General features: G+C 39.6%; 1 protein-coding gene across 1 annotated transcript; it reads left to right on the forward strand.

Annotated features, from left to right (window-relative positions):
- Positions 1-13154: 13154 nt before the first annotated feature.
- Positions 13155-17368, forward strand: LOC124280446 (glutamate receptor U1-like). The gene is made up of 3 exons (XM_046716384.1): positions 13155-13501; positions 15769-16034; positions 16974-17368. The coding sequence occupies exons 1-3, from the start codon at positions 13259-13261 to the stop codon at positions 17209-17211; spliced, it is 747 nt and encodes a 248-aa protein (XP_046572340.1). The 5' UTR covers positions 13155-13258; the 3' UTR covers positions 17212-17368.
- The last annotated feature ends 2761 nt before the right edge of the window (positions 17369-20129 follow it).

Here is a 20129-nt window from a genome sequence, read left to right on the forward strand (position 1 = left end):
AACGGTTAAGTTCCCATGCCTCATTTCTAATTCCTCCACCTATAACCAAACAGCGAGAACTTATAATTATTTTTGAATTGTCTACATACGGCTCATTTATAGTGTCACATACTTCAAAACTCTCTGAATGTGATGTATATGTAATAAACTGAGCTGCAAAAGAAACGCAAGTTTCAATTTGTTTGAAATGTAAGTGTAATTCACCATTCCATTAAGTAGGAATTGAACTGATGGCGTACAATATGGCGTCACAAAACCATCAACAATGAACCTAAAACATGAATATTGTTCTTAGGCGACATATATTTCAATTCACACACTCATTCAGTGATTTTATTTTAGGATGATGGTTTGGATGTGGTTGATTGTCTTAGTGGAGGCCACTCGTGATGGAAATCACCATGAAAAGATACTCGTCACAGTGCCTTATTTGTCATAGGTCCGTCCCTTTCATCTGGCACTCCCGACACATTTGTCACACAACATCATAATTCAAAGAAAACCATAGAAAAGAACCAGTCAGACTACAAAATTCGTAAACTTTTGGAAGCAGTACACATCAAGAACATAGGATCCGCCCTCAACAGAGATGAAGGATAGTACATTCCCAATGCCTACCATCACTTGATAAAGTAATCAATAATATTTCTTGTGTACATTATCTGTTTCAATTCAACTATGTACATCAAACCCATCTTTTGTATATACATCCACCTGGCCTCCTATAAATTCTAATTCAGTCCTTGTATATCACCCTTCTGGCTTCCAATCAACTTACTCAATCTCTTCTACAAGCGTTGTCCATCAACCTCAGTTAATGTATAAACAACTCATTCCCTATCTACTGTAATAACAACTCATGTATATATTCTCTCAATTTGTTACTCATGTATCACTTGCTTGACAACGACATTAGAATCTATGTCGAAACGTCGCCTCCACAGAATAAAAGAAGTTGTATATCCAATATAATTGTCATTATTCTTCATCAACTCAACATCTAAAATGCCCATCAAAGAAACAATTCAATTGGTTGGTGTGATTAAGTTGGTTAAGACAATTCGAATCCAGTTATGTCAAAAATATGTAATTCCTTAAGTCACATCACAAAATGAACGTTTCCGTTATTTCACGATATGGCTATTGCATACGTGCAAATTGCATGTCAAAGGAAAGTCTACATCTCTATTAGATATTTTCTAAACGTCAAGTCATACACCGCCATTCGTGGGCAAGAACATTACTGAAAACCATTTAATACTATCCAGAAATTACGATGGCGACTGAGCTCCCGTTTGCAGTCGATCATGCGCAGACAGCACTGAATTGTGGGTAATATCGCTTTCTCGCTTTCTCGCTCTATCGCTTTCTCGCTCGCTTTATCGCTTTCTCGCTTTATCGCTTTCTCGCGTAATGGTATCGCTTTCTCGTCTCGTGCTATCGCTTTCTCGTCTCGCGTTATCGCTTTCTCGTCTCGCGCTATCGCTTTCTCGTCTCGTGCTATCGCTTTCTCGTCTCGTGCTATCGCTTTCTCGTCTCGTGTTATCGCTTTCTCGTCTCGTGATATCGCTTTCTCGCCTCCGAATTTTAAGGCGAGAAAGCGATGGCCCTAATCAGCCACCATACTGATCTTGTTCGTCCTTACACTTATACATTCGCACAACAGACTGTTGATTAATCTCAGTGACAACATTGATGGCTCCCGACTATCATTAGTAAAGGTACATAGAAAAGGTTTAAAGTTACATTTTAATAGATCTTTATTACACCCTACGCTCACCCGGCACGTTTACTACCTTTTTTAATTGAATTGATTGAATTGATTTCATATAATTTATTAGTGATACTACAAGTTTAGTGTACGTGCTCGCTGAAGTACATGCTCGCTGAAGTCCTTTAATTGAGGTACAAAAGGGAAAAATAACAATCCATCACAACATGCTTTATCACATGTCTGTTTCCCTGCAAAATGTAAAGGTTTATATAATGTGCCAATGCCAATATCCAAAAGATAAAGATATAACCTACATCTGACAAAGACACGTAATTCAAGAGAAAAATATGCCACACATAGAAATACTTCATTCTGAGACCGTGTCCATATTATGAAATCGATGCTAGCGCTTCAACAAAGCCCATTGCTTACATAATCTATACAGTAATTGATGGCCGAACTCATTAAGTCCGAGGTAACATGTGTCGGACCACTCGATTCAGTGGAAGAACGAGCGAAGTGCTTCGTTGGTAAACATAATAATTGACTCGCCTTGAACAAAGACAAATGTGTCCCAAAGTACAATCTGGAATCACGTACAACATAGGATACTCTACAAGAACGGTGTCATGAAAGGCTGTTTCTTCCTCATCCTTCTTATATACATGGAAGCCTCTGGATCTATCAACATAGGTGAGTGTAGCTAATACTGAAATATTTCATTCTGATTTTGAAACATTGGTGCTTTTCTTGTTTATTTCCTATATGCCGATATTCCAATATTTGGTAGTCATGTCCTACTATCTCCTGGTATTCAAGACGCTCTGTCTCTATTGCTGTTTTACATATGTATATTAGCTCCTATTAAGGGCATCTTTTTTGTAATGTTTTTCACCAAAAAATCATGGGTCGGTCGGGGAAATAAATAAATAAATAAAAAATCTTAATAAAGACCAAATTATCTGAATAATGTTCCTGATTCTCATTTATTGTAACTCTCATTACAATTTCTCGCATTAATTGGACTTGTGACAGCGACTGTTTATAAGATAAACATATTATATGACTAGTGGGTACGTTTTAGGGTCGAGTCGGCGGTGTTGGAATGAAACACAAAAGTGTGTTGTTTTTTTGTTTGTTTTTTGTGGTTTATTTTCTTTCTTTTTTTTGTGTTTTGTTGTTGTTGTTTTTGGGGGGGCGGCAATTAAAGAAGAAGGGTCGGTCGGTCGATGTAAACACAGCAATAAAAATGCTGCTCTAATCTTAAGAGAATGTTGTGAATCAACTGTTAAAGAGGTAATTTATTGTTAAAATTGTTTGATTAAGATTTGTGATTGTTATGACATATAGACTCCTTGAGGACACTTCACTCAAGATACAAACAGGACATATGTATAACAATGGTGTTACGACGTATAGGAAGTGAGTGTGTGAATTTAGTTTTACGCCGCTTTTAGCAATAGTCCAAGGGGGGAGGGACCAGAAATGGGGTTCACATATTGTACCCATGTTGGGAATGGAGCCCGGGTCTTCGGCGAGACCCGCTTTAACCACAAGACTACCCCACCGTCCCCACTATAAGAATCGGGTGGCCACTTTAACGTTAAGCAAACACCACATGGCACACACAACAAGTGTTATATTAGCATGTGTAACGTGGGAAAAGTGTAACACACACCATTTGCGATATAGAAAGTGTAACATTTGACAACTGTAACACATAGCAAGTGCGACACATGGCAGACACAGCACGTGTTATATTAACATGTGTAACGTGTAGCATGTGTAACATGCGGAAGGTTTAACATATACCAAATGCGATATAGAAAGTGTAGCTAGCATTTGACAACTGTAACGCATAGCAAGTGCGACACATGGCAGACACAGCACGTGTGATATTAACATGTGTAACATGCGAAAGGTTTAACATATACCAAATGCGATAGAGAAAGTTTAGCTAGCATTTGACAAACGTAACATATAGCAAGTACAGCATGTAACAACGTAAAGAAATAATAAGTGTAAGACAGAACAAGGAGAACACATAACAATTGTAACATACACCAAGTGTTACGTATAGCAAGTCCAACTTATAGCAAGTGTAACATATATGTCAAATATCACAAACAATAGTGTAACATTGGGCATTAAGTACAAAATACTAGTATAACAAGTACACCTAACAACTGTAACATACACTAGGTGTAACGTATGACAAGTGTAACGAATTGTAGCATATAAGAACTGTAAAACATAACAGATGTAACATTTGGCAAATGTAACATATACTCACCCTAAAAGAAACGCACAGGTGATATTGGTGTATGTAATTTCAACTATTTTTCAAAGGTAGTGTTTGATTGTTATAATTTCGCCATTATAATGTTGGTTTGTGTACATGGAACGAATGCACAGCACAAAATGCATCTTCGGAAACTTTAATGCACGTTTACGTTCGTAAGTGTCATCTTGCATGACAATTTCATTGGAGAAAAGTGGTTCGCAATATATGCACGTGCAGTTTTGAAGAATCGTGAGCAAGGACATTGTCTATATAAGGCCGTTTTGCTTTAAGACGGTCATTGGCATTTTTTAGCAAAATTAAAGAATATCGTTATGCCACGGCTCATTGCTGTATCTCGAAACATTGTCTGGATAGTGAAGTGTCTCAATCTGCCGTTGCACGTCACCACAACATGCACCTGAGTATCATCGTTTATGGGACCGATATGAACAAACTACGATCTCGCATTGGTAGACCTCGGATTACCACTGCAGCGCAGGATGATTACATCCAGGTACTTCATATGCGGAATCGAAGTGTCACAGCAACTGTAACTGCAAGTACCGTGCCTGGTTTGAGGAGAGTGCCGACGCAAACCTTTCGTAATCGTTTACGAAAAGCCGGACTTAGAGCCAGAAAACTCTATTTTGGCCCGTGCTGCGACGAATCTACAAAACTAGCGACGTGTGTGGTTCAGTAACGAATCACACTTTCTTTGTGGTGGAGGTGTCATGATGTGGGGAGGAATATCCTACTCGCAGAACTTTGAGCTCCTTTAATGTAACTGCTATTCGGTACATAGACGAAATCTTAAGGAATCGCATGGTTCCGATCATTGACCGCCAGATGGAGTTGTTCCAGCAAGATAGCAATGCCACACACAGCATATGCCCCTGTTCAGTATTTTCAGAACGAGAACATTACAGTGTTTCCATGGCCTTTAAAACCACCCGACCTCAACCCCATCCAGCATGTTTTGGATGACCTTGGCCGACGTGTACGTGAACGTCAACCGGCGCCCCAGACGTTAGATCAACTGTCGCAAGCATTGCAAGAGGAATATGCCAACATTCCACAAGGTCGAATTCAAAGACATATTCAGTCCATGTCGAGTTTTGGGCTCATGGTGGCCACAACAGATATTGAATACGACGGCCAACTCGGAACGGGCGCTTTCACTTACCGATCTTTTATACTTTTATAATTTGGAAGTAACTGATCCAGAATCACATGTGTTATCTCACTTTAAAGTTAGCAGATGAAAGTCGTGAAAATACACCAAATTCTGGGGAGGGTATATCACAAGTCTAATGTATGACGTATTTAACGTAGCACGTTTAGTGTGATACAGAACATATATGAAATGTAACGTATAACATGTGCAACATCAGGCAAGTATAAAATATATCACGTATAACACATAGCAAGTGTAACAAATAATAAGTATAATGTATGGCAAGTGTAACATCTAACAAGTATAACATATAGTAAGTGCAACATATAACAAGTATAACATATAGAAAGTTATAACATTAAACACGTAACATATATCAAGTATAATATAAAGCAAGTAGAACATATATCTAGAATTACATAGCAAGTATTTCATATGGAAAGTGTGACATATAACAAGGATAACATTTAACAGGTTGGACACGTAACAAGTGCCGGTTTTGTGATCACTTTACGTATATCACATAACATTTCTGAACACGTTTCCTCAGATTTGCTATTTACCGTTTCTGGCGTGCCGAATGGATGCTTACGAATACACCATTTGTCAGTTCAGTGATAAGACCAATGATGCTATGATGAATCTATGGTGGGTTTCTAAAATCAGCCACTGAAGTGTTTTATCCATTGCAACATGGACATGCTTGCTCAATACTAACACTTCCACTAAATATTCATATCGTTAAAGACTATTCAACATAACATGTGACCTTTCTACCATAGATATTTGATTTTGCTGCAAAAACAACCACCAACTCAATCACATGATTTGATTGGCCAAAAGCCAGATATATGTGATGAAGATAAAGGGTTTGAAACCCAGTTTTAGTATCTATAAAGCAGTATTAAAAGATATGTATCAAATTGACAATTATATTTCTTCGAAAAATATCAACATACAATATCACCAGCGCTGTCACTGTTGATGTTTGTATCCAACTGAAGTGAATAATAACCTGATAAAAACGCTTCCACTAGGCACGCTCTTTGCAAGGCCATCTTGATCTTGAGGTGCATATAATCTTGTGTTTGCCCCCAATTAATCAATCCCCACCAATTCTCCCGTTTTTCTTAGTTTAGTTATTGACTATATTCAATTTTCCCAGTCGCTTTTCACGCAGCGTTGCTTAATTGAAGTTTAAGCCGTTCCACGATTTGCTGCATACATGATCTGTCCACTCACTACCCGAGATCGTAATTTTACGGGGCGGTGGGGTAGCCTAGTGGTTAAAGCGTTCGCTCGTCATTCCGAAAACCCGGTTTCGGTTCCCCACATGGGTACAATGTGTGAAGCCCGCTGTGATATTGCTGGAATATTGCTAAAAGCGGCGTAAAACTATACGCACTCACTCGTAGTTTTACGAGTCTGTAAACGTTAGGACCTGCGTCACTTCCCCATTAAGCTCTGGTGCAATTGCAGAACAGAAATGTTGCTCAACTCAAGCCATCTCACACGTTCTCTATCCTCGTAGCGAGCGTAACATAGTAAAGCATTATATTCCGTATGTTGTTTGTTAGGTATAATTGGCTACAACGCAGATGATGCTTCAGAGTTTGACACTTCACAAGCCTTCTCAAAAGAAAATATTTCCTTTATCAACATTTCACTTGGGAATCCTTTTCAACTGTCTCAAGGCGGTGAGTACCTGGAACAATCATGGTTCACACCGGCCAGGAAAGATATCTCAGTTTCGTAAATTCCTAGCATCGTCGTTATATGATAGCAAATATTAATACCATAATACCTTGAATAAATGGTTCAATGATTCTAAATGAAAATATAAATGATATAAGAACTGTATTCGCTTCATCATACGTATTCTAATAACTTTCTTGAGAGGCATTTAGAAGTTGGAGCAGTAAGGAAGGATAACAATATATGGATGAACGGCTTCTATATTACAGTGAGAGGACCTTTCGATGCAGGTTCTGACACCGTTATCAAGCAAGTTATGACGGTGTTAGAAGATACACCGAAACGTCCTGTGATGACGGTGTTAGTACCTACTCGAAACGTCCTGTGATGACGGTGTTAGTACCTACTCGAAACGTCCTGTGATGAAGGCGTTAGTACATACACCGAAACGTCCTGTGACGACGGTGTTAGAACATACACCGAAACGTCCTGTGATGACGGTGTTAGTACCTACATACACCGAAACGTCCTGAAACGTCCTGTGATGACGGTTTTAGAACCTACACCGAAACGTCCTGTGATGACGGTGTTAGAACATATACCGAAACGTCCTGTGATGACGGTGTTAGAACATATACCGAAACGTCCTGTGATGACGGTGTTAGAACATATACCGAAACGTCCTGTGATGACGGTGTTAGAACATATACCGAAACGTCCTGTGATGACGGTGTTAGAACATATACCGAAACGTCCTGTGATGACGGTGTTAGAACCTATACCGAAACGTCCTACCGAAACGTCCTGTGATGACGGTGTTAGAACATATACCGAAACGTCCTGTGATGACGGTGTTAGAACATATACCGAAACGTCCTGTGATGACGGTGTTAGAACGGTGTTAGAACATACGTCCTGTGATGACGATGTTAGAACATATACCGAAACGTCCTGTGATGACGGTGTTAGAACATATACCGAAACGTCCTGTGATGACGGTGTTAGAACATATACCGAAACGTCCTGTGATGACGATGTTAGAACATATACCGAAACGTCCTGTGATGACGATGTTAGTACCTACTCGAAACGTCCTCTCACTGTAGTAAAGAAGTTGTTCTCCCATATAATGGTATCCTTCCGTATTCTAATAGGTGGTCATTACTTTACAGTTACAAAGCGTTTGATACAAGAACAGCATGTGCTTATGGTCCGTGAAAATATGTGCAACAAAATAGCGTTCAATTTCAATCAACAACGACTGGAAAAGCCGATAGTATGTTTCCGGCCAAGTCCTCAAGTTCTGCCGTCAAAACATAACTACTACTTCCCCATACAGCAGTTTGGATCTAGCATCTGTCAGTTGTTGCAACATCTTCAGTGGTCACGGGTTCACATATTTGCAGAGGATAATGATGGTGCGTATCAGTCAATGTTGTTGTCTTGCTTCTTTGATCAGGACCTAATTGACCGGTGAAGACCCGGTTAGAATGGATCTTCATCAACCCATGCTTGTCGTAAAAGGCGAATAACTGGATCGGTCGGTCAGGGTCACTGACTTGGTTGCCACGTCCCAATTGCGTAGAACGATGTTGATCACTTTGTCAAGACTCGATTATTTACAGACTGCCACCATAATGCTGGATTAATTCTAAGTTTGGCGTTAAACAAAACACACACAAAAGCAACAAAAGTACATTATTGCAAGATGGTAACGTTTCTTCAGATCTTGTAGCCATTCCTTCGTTTTAGGTTCCAAATGATGGTTATAGCTTTTTACAGCATTTCAGAATAGGAAACGTTTCGACCATGATCCAATGGAATGAAAATGTTTACAAACTTTCACTATTCGCTAATTCTTGTATTCAATTCTTTTAATCGTGTAATAATCGTTTTCTTTTACCCAATAAGCCTCGTGGGGTTTAACAACGGTTCTGAAAGCCAATGGGATTACAAGTTCCTCAACCTTGTTCAACTCGTCCAGTAGCTCAGAAGTACAGACCATGCTATGGAGAGTATTACGAAGTGTGTTACCTTGGCACATCGTGTTGCTGGGTAGACAAGAGGCAGTGCGGCATCTTCTTATAGAGGTACTGTAGACCATAGAGATCAAGATAAAAAACATGTCACTGTCTCTTTTTGGAGAATGTGAGTGAATTTACTTTTACGCCGCTTTTAGCAATTTTTCTGCAATATCACAGCGGGGGCATCAGAAATGGGCTTCACACATTGTGCCCGGGTCTGCGGCGTGACGAGCGAACGCGTTGACCCATATGCTACTCCACAGCGCCCCTCATGCTGGAAGAATCTGCTTTTCACTGTGTAACAGACCAACGGGATCGGGTGGTCAGGCTCGCTGTCTTGGTTGACACATGTCATCGTATCCAAATTGCGTAGATTGATGTTCATGCTTTTGATTGTCTTGTCCAGACTCGATTATTTACAGATCGCCGCCATAAAGCTGGAATATTGCTTAGTGCGGCTTAAACAACAAACCAACAAAAGTCACTGTGTTGTTGAACTGCCTTGCCTCTTTGAACTCCAAAAGCATTGTGATGTCATCATTCTCAAATTTCACGAGAGATCACATTGTCTTGTGTTTTGTTTGTGATACTTTATAACTTGATATTGATCTCAAACATAAAGCTGGTTTTATCACTTAAAAGCGCAAATTATATGTGCGTGTAATTTCAGTTTGTTTCTCAATTCTGTAGAGTGACATCATCGCAGAGGAATGCGTTATGACGTTACGTAAGAAGCTGACATTCAAAATTAAAATTGAACAGCATCGACCATACATGCAGTATTCAGCAACCCTGGTTTTCGAATATAGTGACTGAGTGAGTTTAGTTTTACCCCGCTTTTAGCAATATTCCAGCAATATCAGCGCACATGGGACCAGAAATGGGCTTCACACATTGTGCCCATGTAGTGAATCGAACCCGAGTCTTGGGCGTGACGAGTGAACGCTTTAACGACTAGGTTACCGCCCTCTTATTGAATAAATATTGAACACTTCATATGGTTTACATGGAGCTTCCGAATTGGAAAGGTCCCTAGCTCAAAATGGTAGTCGAAAGAAGGGAAAGTACAATGTTTACATATAATGCTGGAAACTGCATCTATGTTGAAATAGAAAATATGTGTGAGCTGAATGTAGGTGTTCCTCTTCTGCGACAGTGCCATAAAAAGACACACAAATATTACACCCACACACACATTCACGCACATTGTATGCTCAACGTACGAATCAAACATTTGATGATCAATTATATTCTTTCCCTTATAACTCTGGCAATACTCTGGGTCACTCCAGGCTGATCAGTTTGATGTACGTCATGGACGTCAAACCGACCTCCGATCCTCGTCCTCTTGGTTGATCCTGATACCGGAGAACAATCTGGAGGTGTTCCAGAACGACAGCTGGCTCGACAACGTTGCCGTCATGACATTGCCTGTTGTTGACATCCGCCACTGGATGAAGGTAAATGAAGAGCAAACTTGCCCTTAAAACCCTGAAATCTATATTTTGTATCTTGTATCCTCATTAAGTAGTAATGCCTCTGACATAAAATGGTCAAATGAATCAAATGTCGTGATATAAAGTCTTTACAAACAGAGTTGTAATTAACATGTTTTACTACTATTAACATTATGACATACTGCTGGGAATTCATCCATCGACTGACTACTACTCAATAACTGCTGATTGAGTTCGGTTAAGACTTATACTGGTCGTTTTGATCCAAAGGTAGATTTAACACTGTTAAAGCATAGAAATAGGCAATTCAATATGTCTCTCTGACATACAAAATCTTTCTCACGAAAGGCCAAGCGTGATGGAACACTGTTGTCGATATGGATAAACTGAAAAAACTATCATGTTCAAGGTTTGACTGGAAAACGATAATGAGTCACCACCTATTTGTTCCGTTCTTAGTTCGATTGCTGACACATTATTCTGTTATACATGTTATGTGCAATGTATGATTTTTTTTTTCAGAATCCATTTGAAGGCAAGCTAGGCGATATATTTACTCTTATGTACAGAAAATATGGCCGGGAGTTTGAACATATTGGTCGATGTTATGTCAATGGAACTCTTGATGTAAACAACAACGTTTTTCCTAATAGAAACCATGGATTGAACGGAAGGCCATTAGTTGCCTCAACACTTCGGGTAAATCGTTTTCTTGTTGCTGTGTGTAGACTTCTTGTTGTTGCATATGGTTTTTTTGTGGTTATATGTAGTTTTCTAGTTGTTCCTAATACCAAAAAAGGATTGAACGGATTACACTTCGGGTAAAAGGATTTCTAGTTGTATGTGGTTTTCTTGTTGTTCCTAATACAAAGAATGGATTGAACGGAATGCCTTTACTTGCCGCAACACATCGGGCAATTCGTTTTCTTGTTGTGTGTCGTTTTCTTGTCGTATGTGGTTTTCGTCTTGTTGCTAATGCCAATCATGGGTTGAACGGAAGGCCTTCACTTGCCGCAACACATCGGACTATTCGTTTTCTTGTTGTTGCATGTGCTTTTCATGTTGTGTGTAATTTTCTTGTTGTATGTGGGATTCTTACAAAAAGAAAAACTATGACTATTGAGATATTTCGTTTGGTACTTATGGCAACCACATCCAACTGAGAAACCCCACACGAAGTTAAAGTCAAGGTCACAGCTTGACGACGGAAAAATAGCCAGATGAAAGATTTGATTGGACACGAAATAATTAATACATTTCAAATTAATAATTAACACATTTCAAGACAATAAGCACATAATGATTGTTGGTGTGACTATATTATATTTGTTTTTGTTTCAGTGGCCCCCCTACACGTACATCCGAAATGTGTCAGGGAGGATCGTGTTTGAGGGAATATGTATCGACATATTAAAGGAACTCTCCGTCCTAATGAATTTTACGTATGCTGATTCTATACCTTGTTAATGCAGCAGTTTGTTGTCAATTTTGCCATCAAAAACCGTGATCTGAAACTGAAGGATGACATTGATGGTATCATTTATTTATAACGTCTCCACTAACGTTTATTCCGGTGGAACGAGGACATGAAATTTTAGCCATCATGTTAATCAACACTTATCGTGATGGAATAAATCAATATTACCTCACCAAAAGGTATTAGATCACAGATCGATGAACAGGATGTATGTTTTTCATTTTTCTAGGTAGTGTAATATCATTTGTGATGAGTATCTAGCGCTCCGAATGTTGACAAATATATCATTTCTATGTATTACAAGCTCCAGGTTTATTTGTATTCAATATTTTAGTTTTAAGATAATGTTTCCTCCGGATATGGAATGGGGAGTACAAAGGAGCGATAATACGTGGACAGGACTTGTGGGGCAAGTTGAAAGGAAGGTACGTTATAGAGGTAAATAGATATCCATTGCTCCTTGTAAAAGGATTTCAAAGAACGCCATATGACTCTTGCTCAGAAGTTGTTCGAACAAGGTTACAACGTACAAGGCATCAGTAAAAGCAGGGATGGTTTTGTTGCTTATATGATTATAAGTCTGAATTATGTCATTAGTTGTAGTGATTATTTAATCAATTACTCAGCCCCATAAGGCCAAACTGTATCCACGATGTTGTATCTCGACTTAATATATTTGATTGTGTTCTTCAGGAGATTGATATGACCGTAGCAGCTCTTGCCCGGACGTATGAGAGACAGAAAGTAATGGACTTCAGTTACCCAATAGGTTTTGACATAGGGGCCGCCGTGTACCGTATACCAGACCCAGAAAATTCAAGTTGGCAGCTCTACCTGAAACCCTTGTCGTTATATACCCAGCTTTGTCTTGGCATCTCCTTCCTGCTGCTGGTTCTGCTTTTGTGTACAACGAGGTACTGCCACAGGATCAGTGAAGGAGGAGCGGGCGCATCGGACACCTGGCTCATAGTGTTTGGATTGATGATACGGCAAAGTGAGACAATGACCATTTAATTTTCAGGGAACGGGATTAATGTTTTGGTTGTGTCAAATATGAAGAAGTTCAAGTTTAACGTCTTGAAGACAACCTTAGTACTCTCTGAAAAGGTGGGCGGTGAGATTGCTTAATAGTTTAAGCGTCCGCTCGTCACGCTGAAGGTCCGTGTTCGATTCCCCACATTGGTACAATGTGTGCAGCCCATTTCTGGTGTCCCCGCTGTGATATTGCTGGAATATTGCTAAAAGTGGCGTAAAACATGTCTACAATATATCAAGTAAACAATTGTTAATTTGTTAAAACATGAGGATTAATTACAGTTTGAAAATATCTGTAGGACAGGTTTCCTTTTAAGATACCCATGCCTTCGCTATACTTTTGAGAAAATATAGAGATTCTGCAGAAACTTTGCTCTTTTGACTGAAGATCATTGTGAATGAAAGTTTTATGTTTTGTTTCAGGTCCATACGTAAATCAGATGCGAGCATCCAGTAACATCCTTTTCAGTTTTATCTGTGTGTTCGGCATGCTATCAAGCGCTATCTACAGCAGCAATATGATAGCTTTCTTCACAGTTTCAAAGGAAGTGTTACCTTTCACAACCTTCGAGGAAATGGTAACACAAGACACTTACAAGTGGGGTACACTCGGTGGTTCTCTGTGGAGCGACTCCTTTGAGGTACGTATCATGCCTTTACACTTCCTTCCTATCGATTATCAAGTAAAATCGTGTTAGTGCATGTGTCAGAGGCGAAGGGATATCCTCGTGGTTTCAGCGTTCGTTCGTCACGCCTGATTCACTGCTCCACGTGGGTACAATTTGTCAAACCCATTTGTGATATTACTGGAATTGTTGTTTAACCCAGCACTCAGCAACATGAATATACAGGGCAATACAGTGCGTGCCATCATTAGCATAGGTTCTAGCAATTGGGAATTGCTATTATCCCATTCAACGAACCTGACCATCCAATCCATGTAAGTGCCTCATCGGCAAGCATTGGCTTCGGGAGTTAACTTTTAGTTTAAAATTTCCCCGGATGTTGACCGTCGTATTAGTCTCAGACAGCATTGTTGCCGTTGACCTTTACTCTCTAAAAAGTAGGGAACTTCATTTTTAAGTTACGATTGAAAACAATGGGAGATATTATCGGAGTCAATCAATGTTGATATGATAATAATGAATGTTTAGAGAGTGCATCACCACTTGCACTTCCTTATGACCATAGTTGTTTGTACAGTAATCGTTCCTGAAACATGACTGGTGTATGACATCAAATTTGCATGTTTACGATTTTCATTTTCAAACAAAGAAAAAACCCGGCTAGAAACAAACACTAACAACTGTGTGATGCAAGGTGATTGTCAATGGTCTACAGTGATTTATCGACCTTCTTGAAAACCGTCAAAATCACGTTGTGCACGTGCATTCCATGGGTTGTGATTAGGAGTGGTGATAAAGAGAAATGGTGGTCCGTTCATAAGATGTCTGTCTTTGAAAAGTTTGTTAACGCTTATACTTCCTAACCAAATTGAAAGTTCAGGTTCCCCTACTTTTTTAAGAGTACCATGGTTTGTTTCGTACCTCAGCAATCGACAGCAGTCAGTTATCGTAAATAATCATGCATCTAAGAAAAGCCCATTATCCTGTGGAGTACCACAAGGATCGGTTCTGGGACCAGTGTTGTTTACGCTTTACACCAGAGATCTAGGAGATGTAATCAGTACACATGATGTGAGCCACCATTTTTATGCCGATGACACCCAGTTGTCTGATTCGTGCAATCCCAGTACAGCAGATCGAATGTGGGAACGACTGTCAGAGTGTTCTGGATGACGACACATTTGCTCAAACTGAATGAGACGAAAACAGAGGCGTTGCTTGTCGGCACTAAGAAGAATGTTCATCAAGTGATGACTAACTCAGTCACAGTTTGCAACACTGTCATTCCATTTTTGAAAACCGTAAAAAACCTTGGACTTCATTTGGACTCTGATCTCTCTTTGAAAGCTCATATTGACACAGTCTGCAAATCCTGTTACTTCCATTTGCGGAACATTAGCAGCATCCGAAGCTCCCTTACTACAGCGGCAGCTCATGCACTGGTGCGATCTCTGGTTCTCTCAAAGATTGACTACTGTAATAACATCTTCTATGGACTTTCCGAAAAACTTCTATCAAAACTCCAGAAAGTACAAAACTCTGCAGCTCGACTTGTCAGCAAAGTTCCCTCTAGGATCCACATAACGTCTGTTCTTAAGGCTCTTCACTGGCTACCAATCAGAGCCAGAATTGAATTCAAGGTCCAGAGTCTTGCATACCAGTGTTACCATCTTACGGCTCCAGAGTACCTTGTTGAGCTAGTCTCCAAGCACAATCCTTCCAGAATGTTAAGATCTGCAGATAGACACCTTCTCACTATTCCCAGACAGAAACTCCGGGCATTCGGGTTTCGCTCCTTCAGCTATAGTGCTCCACAGCTGTGGAATCAACTCCCCACTGAACTCAAAATGTCTCCCTCCATTGACTCATTTAAAAGTTCCCTGAAAACCCATCTTTTCAGAAAATATTACAATCTATAACTTAACTTTTCAAAAAAAAATTCAGCCACGTTCTAGCATAACCTTTGCTTTTTAAATATGTGTAAATATGTAGCGCTTTGAGCATGCCTTATGTGTGGAATTCAGCGCATTATAAATACACATATTATTATTATTATTATATATTCAGACCTGGAATCCCGAGGGAAACAGCTGTTGCCTTGGTTAATTGTGTCTTAAAACAGCCAGTAGATTTCCAGATCCAGACTCGAACAACCCCAGGCTACTATGACCTTTTGGGAATATTGATGATGGCGGTGAAAGACATAGCCCATCCGTCTAAGACTGCTGTGTTTTGCTTCAGGAGAACTCTTTACAGGCAATGCGATTTCTTTTATGATCCAGATTTCCAAAGCCCCGATTCATAAACAGTTTTGGCAAGGTGTCGTGAGCCTCAATAAAAGTGACCCCGATGTGCTCCATGCATCCGAGCTGGTACATAAGAAGAAAGTGATGGAGGGAAAATATGTCTTTGTTGTTGAATCGGACATCCTTGAGACATGGGTACAAGACGACTGTTCACTGAAACTGATTCCAGGAGTAGCTTTCCCCATGCGATATTCCCTTGGTTTACCTCTAAATTCACCATATGAAAGGATTGTTTCGGATTGGTAAGAACGTCTTTTTGTGTTTCTGTTAATGTCACCTATGTGCAAATCACCTAAACACGTGCACATGCTCATGGTTTGAAACTTGTGAGAAATGACATGCGCGCAGATGTTAGTTTGTTGTTTAAACGCCACACTCAAGAATATTCAAGCTATACGTATATAATCGAGTCTGGACAGGATAATCCGGTGTTCCACTTGTTAAACAAGTCTTATCACAGCTGCAACATTCTAGACCTCAGTGAAGGTTTCTAAACGTTCTATGATGGACATGTGGAGGATATTTCCAAATTTGATACAGTGGTAAAAGTTATATCGAACGCAATTCCTTATTTTGACTACGATAGCATACCATAGACTCCCGATTTTGTTATAGGTTAGTCAATACATTTGCATGTGTATGGGACGTGAACCAGTTATGTTGCAGGATATTTGCATAGACGATCGCTGTGCTAGGACACAATGTTCTGGCCATGATCGGTTGCGGGCGATCGTGTCATGGTGTGCGGGATATAATGCACAAGACAAACGTACAGCCTTTGTTATTGAAATGAAAACTTGACTTATCAGCCATGTGTGGACGAAATTGTCGTTTCATTCATTAGAGTTATGGGCAGAATTTTTGAACTGCAAGATGAGAATGCCAGACCATATCACGCCTTATCCGGTAATCTCTGACGAGAAGGCATCCGGACATTCAAATAGCCCGCATGATCCCTACTCATGACCAAAGATACAGCATTTGTGGAATGACCACATGCGGCTTCTGGACAAGGGCAACTCACAATATGTAATGAAAATGTGCATGAATTGGCCAAAATTGCCAACACCCAAGATATTAAACAAATTACAGATCTTATCGTTATTACACCTTCACTATCCTTTAATCGGTTGCCTGTTTTTTGTCCGTCATCTGTCTACCTCTATATGATTATGTTTCAGGTTATTGTTATTTTCTGAACGAGGCCTGTATGATGTCTGGAGAAGAAAATGGATGCCGAAAAATAATTCGTGCTCAATGCAGCACACGATGAACGGCAAAACTGTCACAGTCACAGACTTGCAAAGTGCATTCTATATCCTTGGAATCGGAAGTTTTATTGCCACTGTATCACTGATGTTCGAAACTGGCTTTGGCAAGCGACAACGTTCACAACAAGAACATAAGAGTAAAGGTTAACAATCACCGTCTTTGAAGAAACAAGCGGTGTCTGTTGAGACTCTACTGCATGCTGGTCGTATTATAAATGAAAAGGTTCTGACTTCGCCAGCTTCAGGGTGTTACGTGGAGACGGGATTACATGGCAATGCTTTTGCAAGAGAAACTTCAGACTCAGTTATGTGCCACCGATATGTCTATGGAATAGATAATGAAATATATAACATATTACAATAAATGTATCCATGTACAGTACCCTTGATTATACATTTATGAGAGTTGCTTTAGCTTTGGTGAATGTATCGCCCTAGACTGACAACCTCCAATGTCCATGAACTTGTATTCCTTTGGTTTGTGGTTTTCACAGATCAGATTATTTACTAATGGTCCAAAGAGAAAGCTCACCGAGGCAAAACCATGGTCAAAAGGCACATGCCTGTGACAAAACGTTAATTGCCTATGGTTTTCAGGAAATTCGCCGAAACCTTTGTGTTTGGATTTTACAATATTTGCCTCTGACGAGAATCGTTCAGGAACTAACTTGAACAGTTTATTAACAGACCAATAACATTTTTCATGATGTGATGTGTTGTATGTGTCTCAAAGGGATATTCAGCTCGCTAGATGAGTGAAATCACCTTGATACCTCCGCTGACCTCACCTACCTGCCATTACAACGTTTATGTGTCGAACTGCATGATTGAGATAAATAAGCATAATGGGAAGGCAAACGTCCTCTTAGTCCCCTGATCCCGTTAGTCGCCTCTTATGGCAAGCAAGGGCTGCTTAAGACCAATTCGAACCCGGATCTTCACGGACATGATCACCGGTGAATTTTATCATATGATCTATACTACCGAACAAAAGTTTAGACTCACTGGTGTAAATGTAGCCACTTAGTTCAGTCAGGTGTTCTAAACTAGATTTTGCAAAATATTCCATACTGTTTAAATGTACTGTTTACACATGAAGTGATGTATTGTAAAAGAAATTCGTAACGTTGAAAAGAAGATTGTCATGAGTTGAATATTGAATATTGGCGAATTCCTAACAAAACTTTACATTAAAACGCAACTGTTCACATGCACGATATCTGCACATGCTTTTCAGCAATTTGATGATTGATCCTCGTGCAGTTCATCTGCATAAGGTATGCAGTTGGTTCCCCCAAGTTAGTGGAGAAGTCCATCTTCGATGTAGCCTCATATATATACATAACATATAGTGAGTGCTTTAAGTGAGTCTAAACTTTTGATGGGTAGTATATAATAATAGCATAGAAGAAAGATTATAAATATAGAATAGCCTGTTAAAATAGTTCCAATTCAACATATACGAATTATTTGTGTGCACAAGTGTACAGTCCTCTGAGTCAACAATTCGCAATGTTTCCACCAAACAAACTAGGATGAGGTATGTAATTATAAAAGTCCATAGCACCTTATTCCTACATGTACATATGCTTCAGTGGGAATCGTGTTAAAACAGTGTAAGAAGCATTTCAGTTACTTCAAGCCAAATCATAGATGAAGCCAAATTGATGCATCTCTTCCATATTTACCATAATGACAAAAGCCATTGGAATGCTATTATCTAACATGATCCTGTCAAGATTCTACTGAAGTGGCAGAGAGGACGATGGCATTACCCAGTGACTGCCTGGTACTAACCCATGCAACTGCAAATTTGCAGGTTTCCAGAGTGACCTTTATGATACTGTTAAATATACTATTCACACTTTGCCAAGGATCCAATCATGGGTTCAACAGAAAACTATTATGTGGGGTCAGATTTGGTTTAAATATCTAAGCTGATTGTAAGCATGGATCCTAGGTTTCAGTATGCCATTTCATCATTTGGATCCCATGCCTGCTATTGACATGTGTAGTTTATTTGTCAATGACTCATTCCATGATTTGCAAAATGGTTGATTGGTGCCATGAAAACCCTTTTTTTTGTTACTCATGTATCAAATGCAAAACGTTAGATTAAAGTGGCTGTTTGCCTAAAGAGGCGTTACCATATTATTATTTATCCAGTTTTAAATGGATACAGTTTCAAATTATAAATCTACGTTTAAGTAAAATTGGGAATTTTTGTGATCCTTAGCAAAGTGTGAGTAGTATAGATAACGTCCATACAACATGTCAGGTACGTACGAGAGAGAAGGGAACTGGAATCTGTAGCTACGTTATCATACACTCATTCTCTAAAGTGTTTAGTCATATCAAGATAACTCATCTATCATAAACACATCGATAGACCAAAGTAGCGAACCGTGAGGTCTTTACAATTTGGTGAAACTCATGACACAGGGGAAACTATTCATAGACAGTTGATCAATAATCAGAACGGATCTTCACAACCAGCGTCTCTAAAAACGTTCAAGGTTGTACTGTAATTCAACTCCACTCGAAAATCCACTCCGTTGTTTAAAAAGTTAGCAATATATGGGCATGGCGCCAGGTTCTGTTACAAGTTTCCTGTTTCCTCCTGTTGTAGTGATTGAGTGGGGAAATCAAATATAAAAACTTTCCTTTCTGAAGCCCTAAAACGTGTAGGAGGACATTCACACACTAAATAGCCACAATATCCTGCGTTTTAGAGCTGTTATTTTCCGATAAACACCCACGTGAAAAAACACAGACTGGGCTACAGCAGGAACCTTTTTTTGAATCACATAATGAACCTCTGCCTCAGTCACAACCAGATATAAAGGTTGAACTGTTCCAGAATCCATGAGTTCTGGACGATCGACGTCCTTTTGGTTACACCGACATTTTGAGACAATATGATAACACAACGGCTTCTGCTGCTGTTGCTACTATAAATACTTTCATCCCCAATATTTCTTAAGAGTATTAAGAATAAAGGGATGGTGCATATCGTGCTAGGGGTACCATGTAGGCAGCTAGGGGCACCATGTAGGCAGCTAGGGG

The sequence above is a fragment of the Haliotis rubra genome, unplaced genomic scaffold (assembly GCF_003918875.1).
Source record: "Haliotis rubra isolate DU_JTF1 unplaced genomic scaffold, ASM391887v1 Scf268, whole genome shotgun sequence".
Classification (NCBI taxonomy): domain Eukaryota; kingdom Metazoa; phylum Mollusca; class Gastropoda; order Lepetellida; family Haliotidae; genus Haliotis; species Haliotis rubra.

Coding starts and splice junctions, on each gene's coding strand:
- LOC124280446 (XM_046716384.1), top strand. CDS start 13,259: ATGAAAGTTTTATGTTTTGTTTCAGGTCCATACGTAAATCAGATGCGA. Junction 13,502..15,768: donor TGTGGAGCGACTCCTTTGAG/GTACGTATCATG, acceptor TTTATGATCCAG/ATTTCCAAAGCCCCGATTCA. Junction 16,035..16,973: donor GAAAGGATTGTTTCGGATTG/GTAAGAACGTCT, acceptor ATTATGTTTCAG/GTTATTGTTATTTTCTGAAC.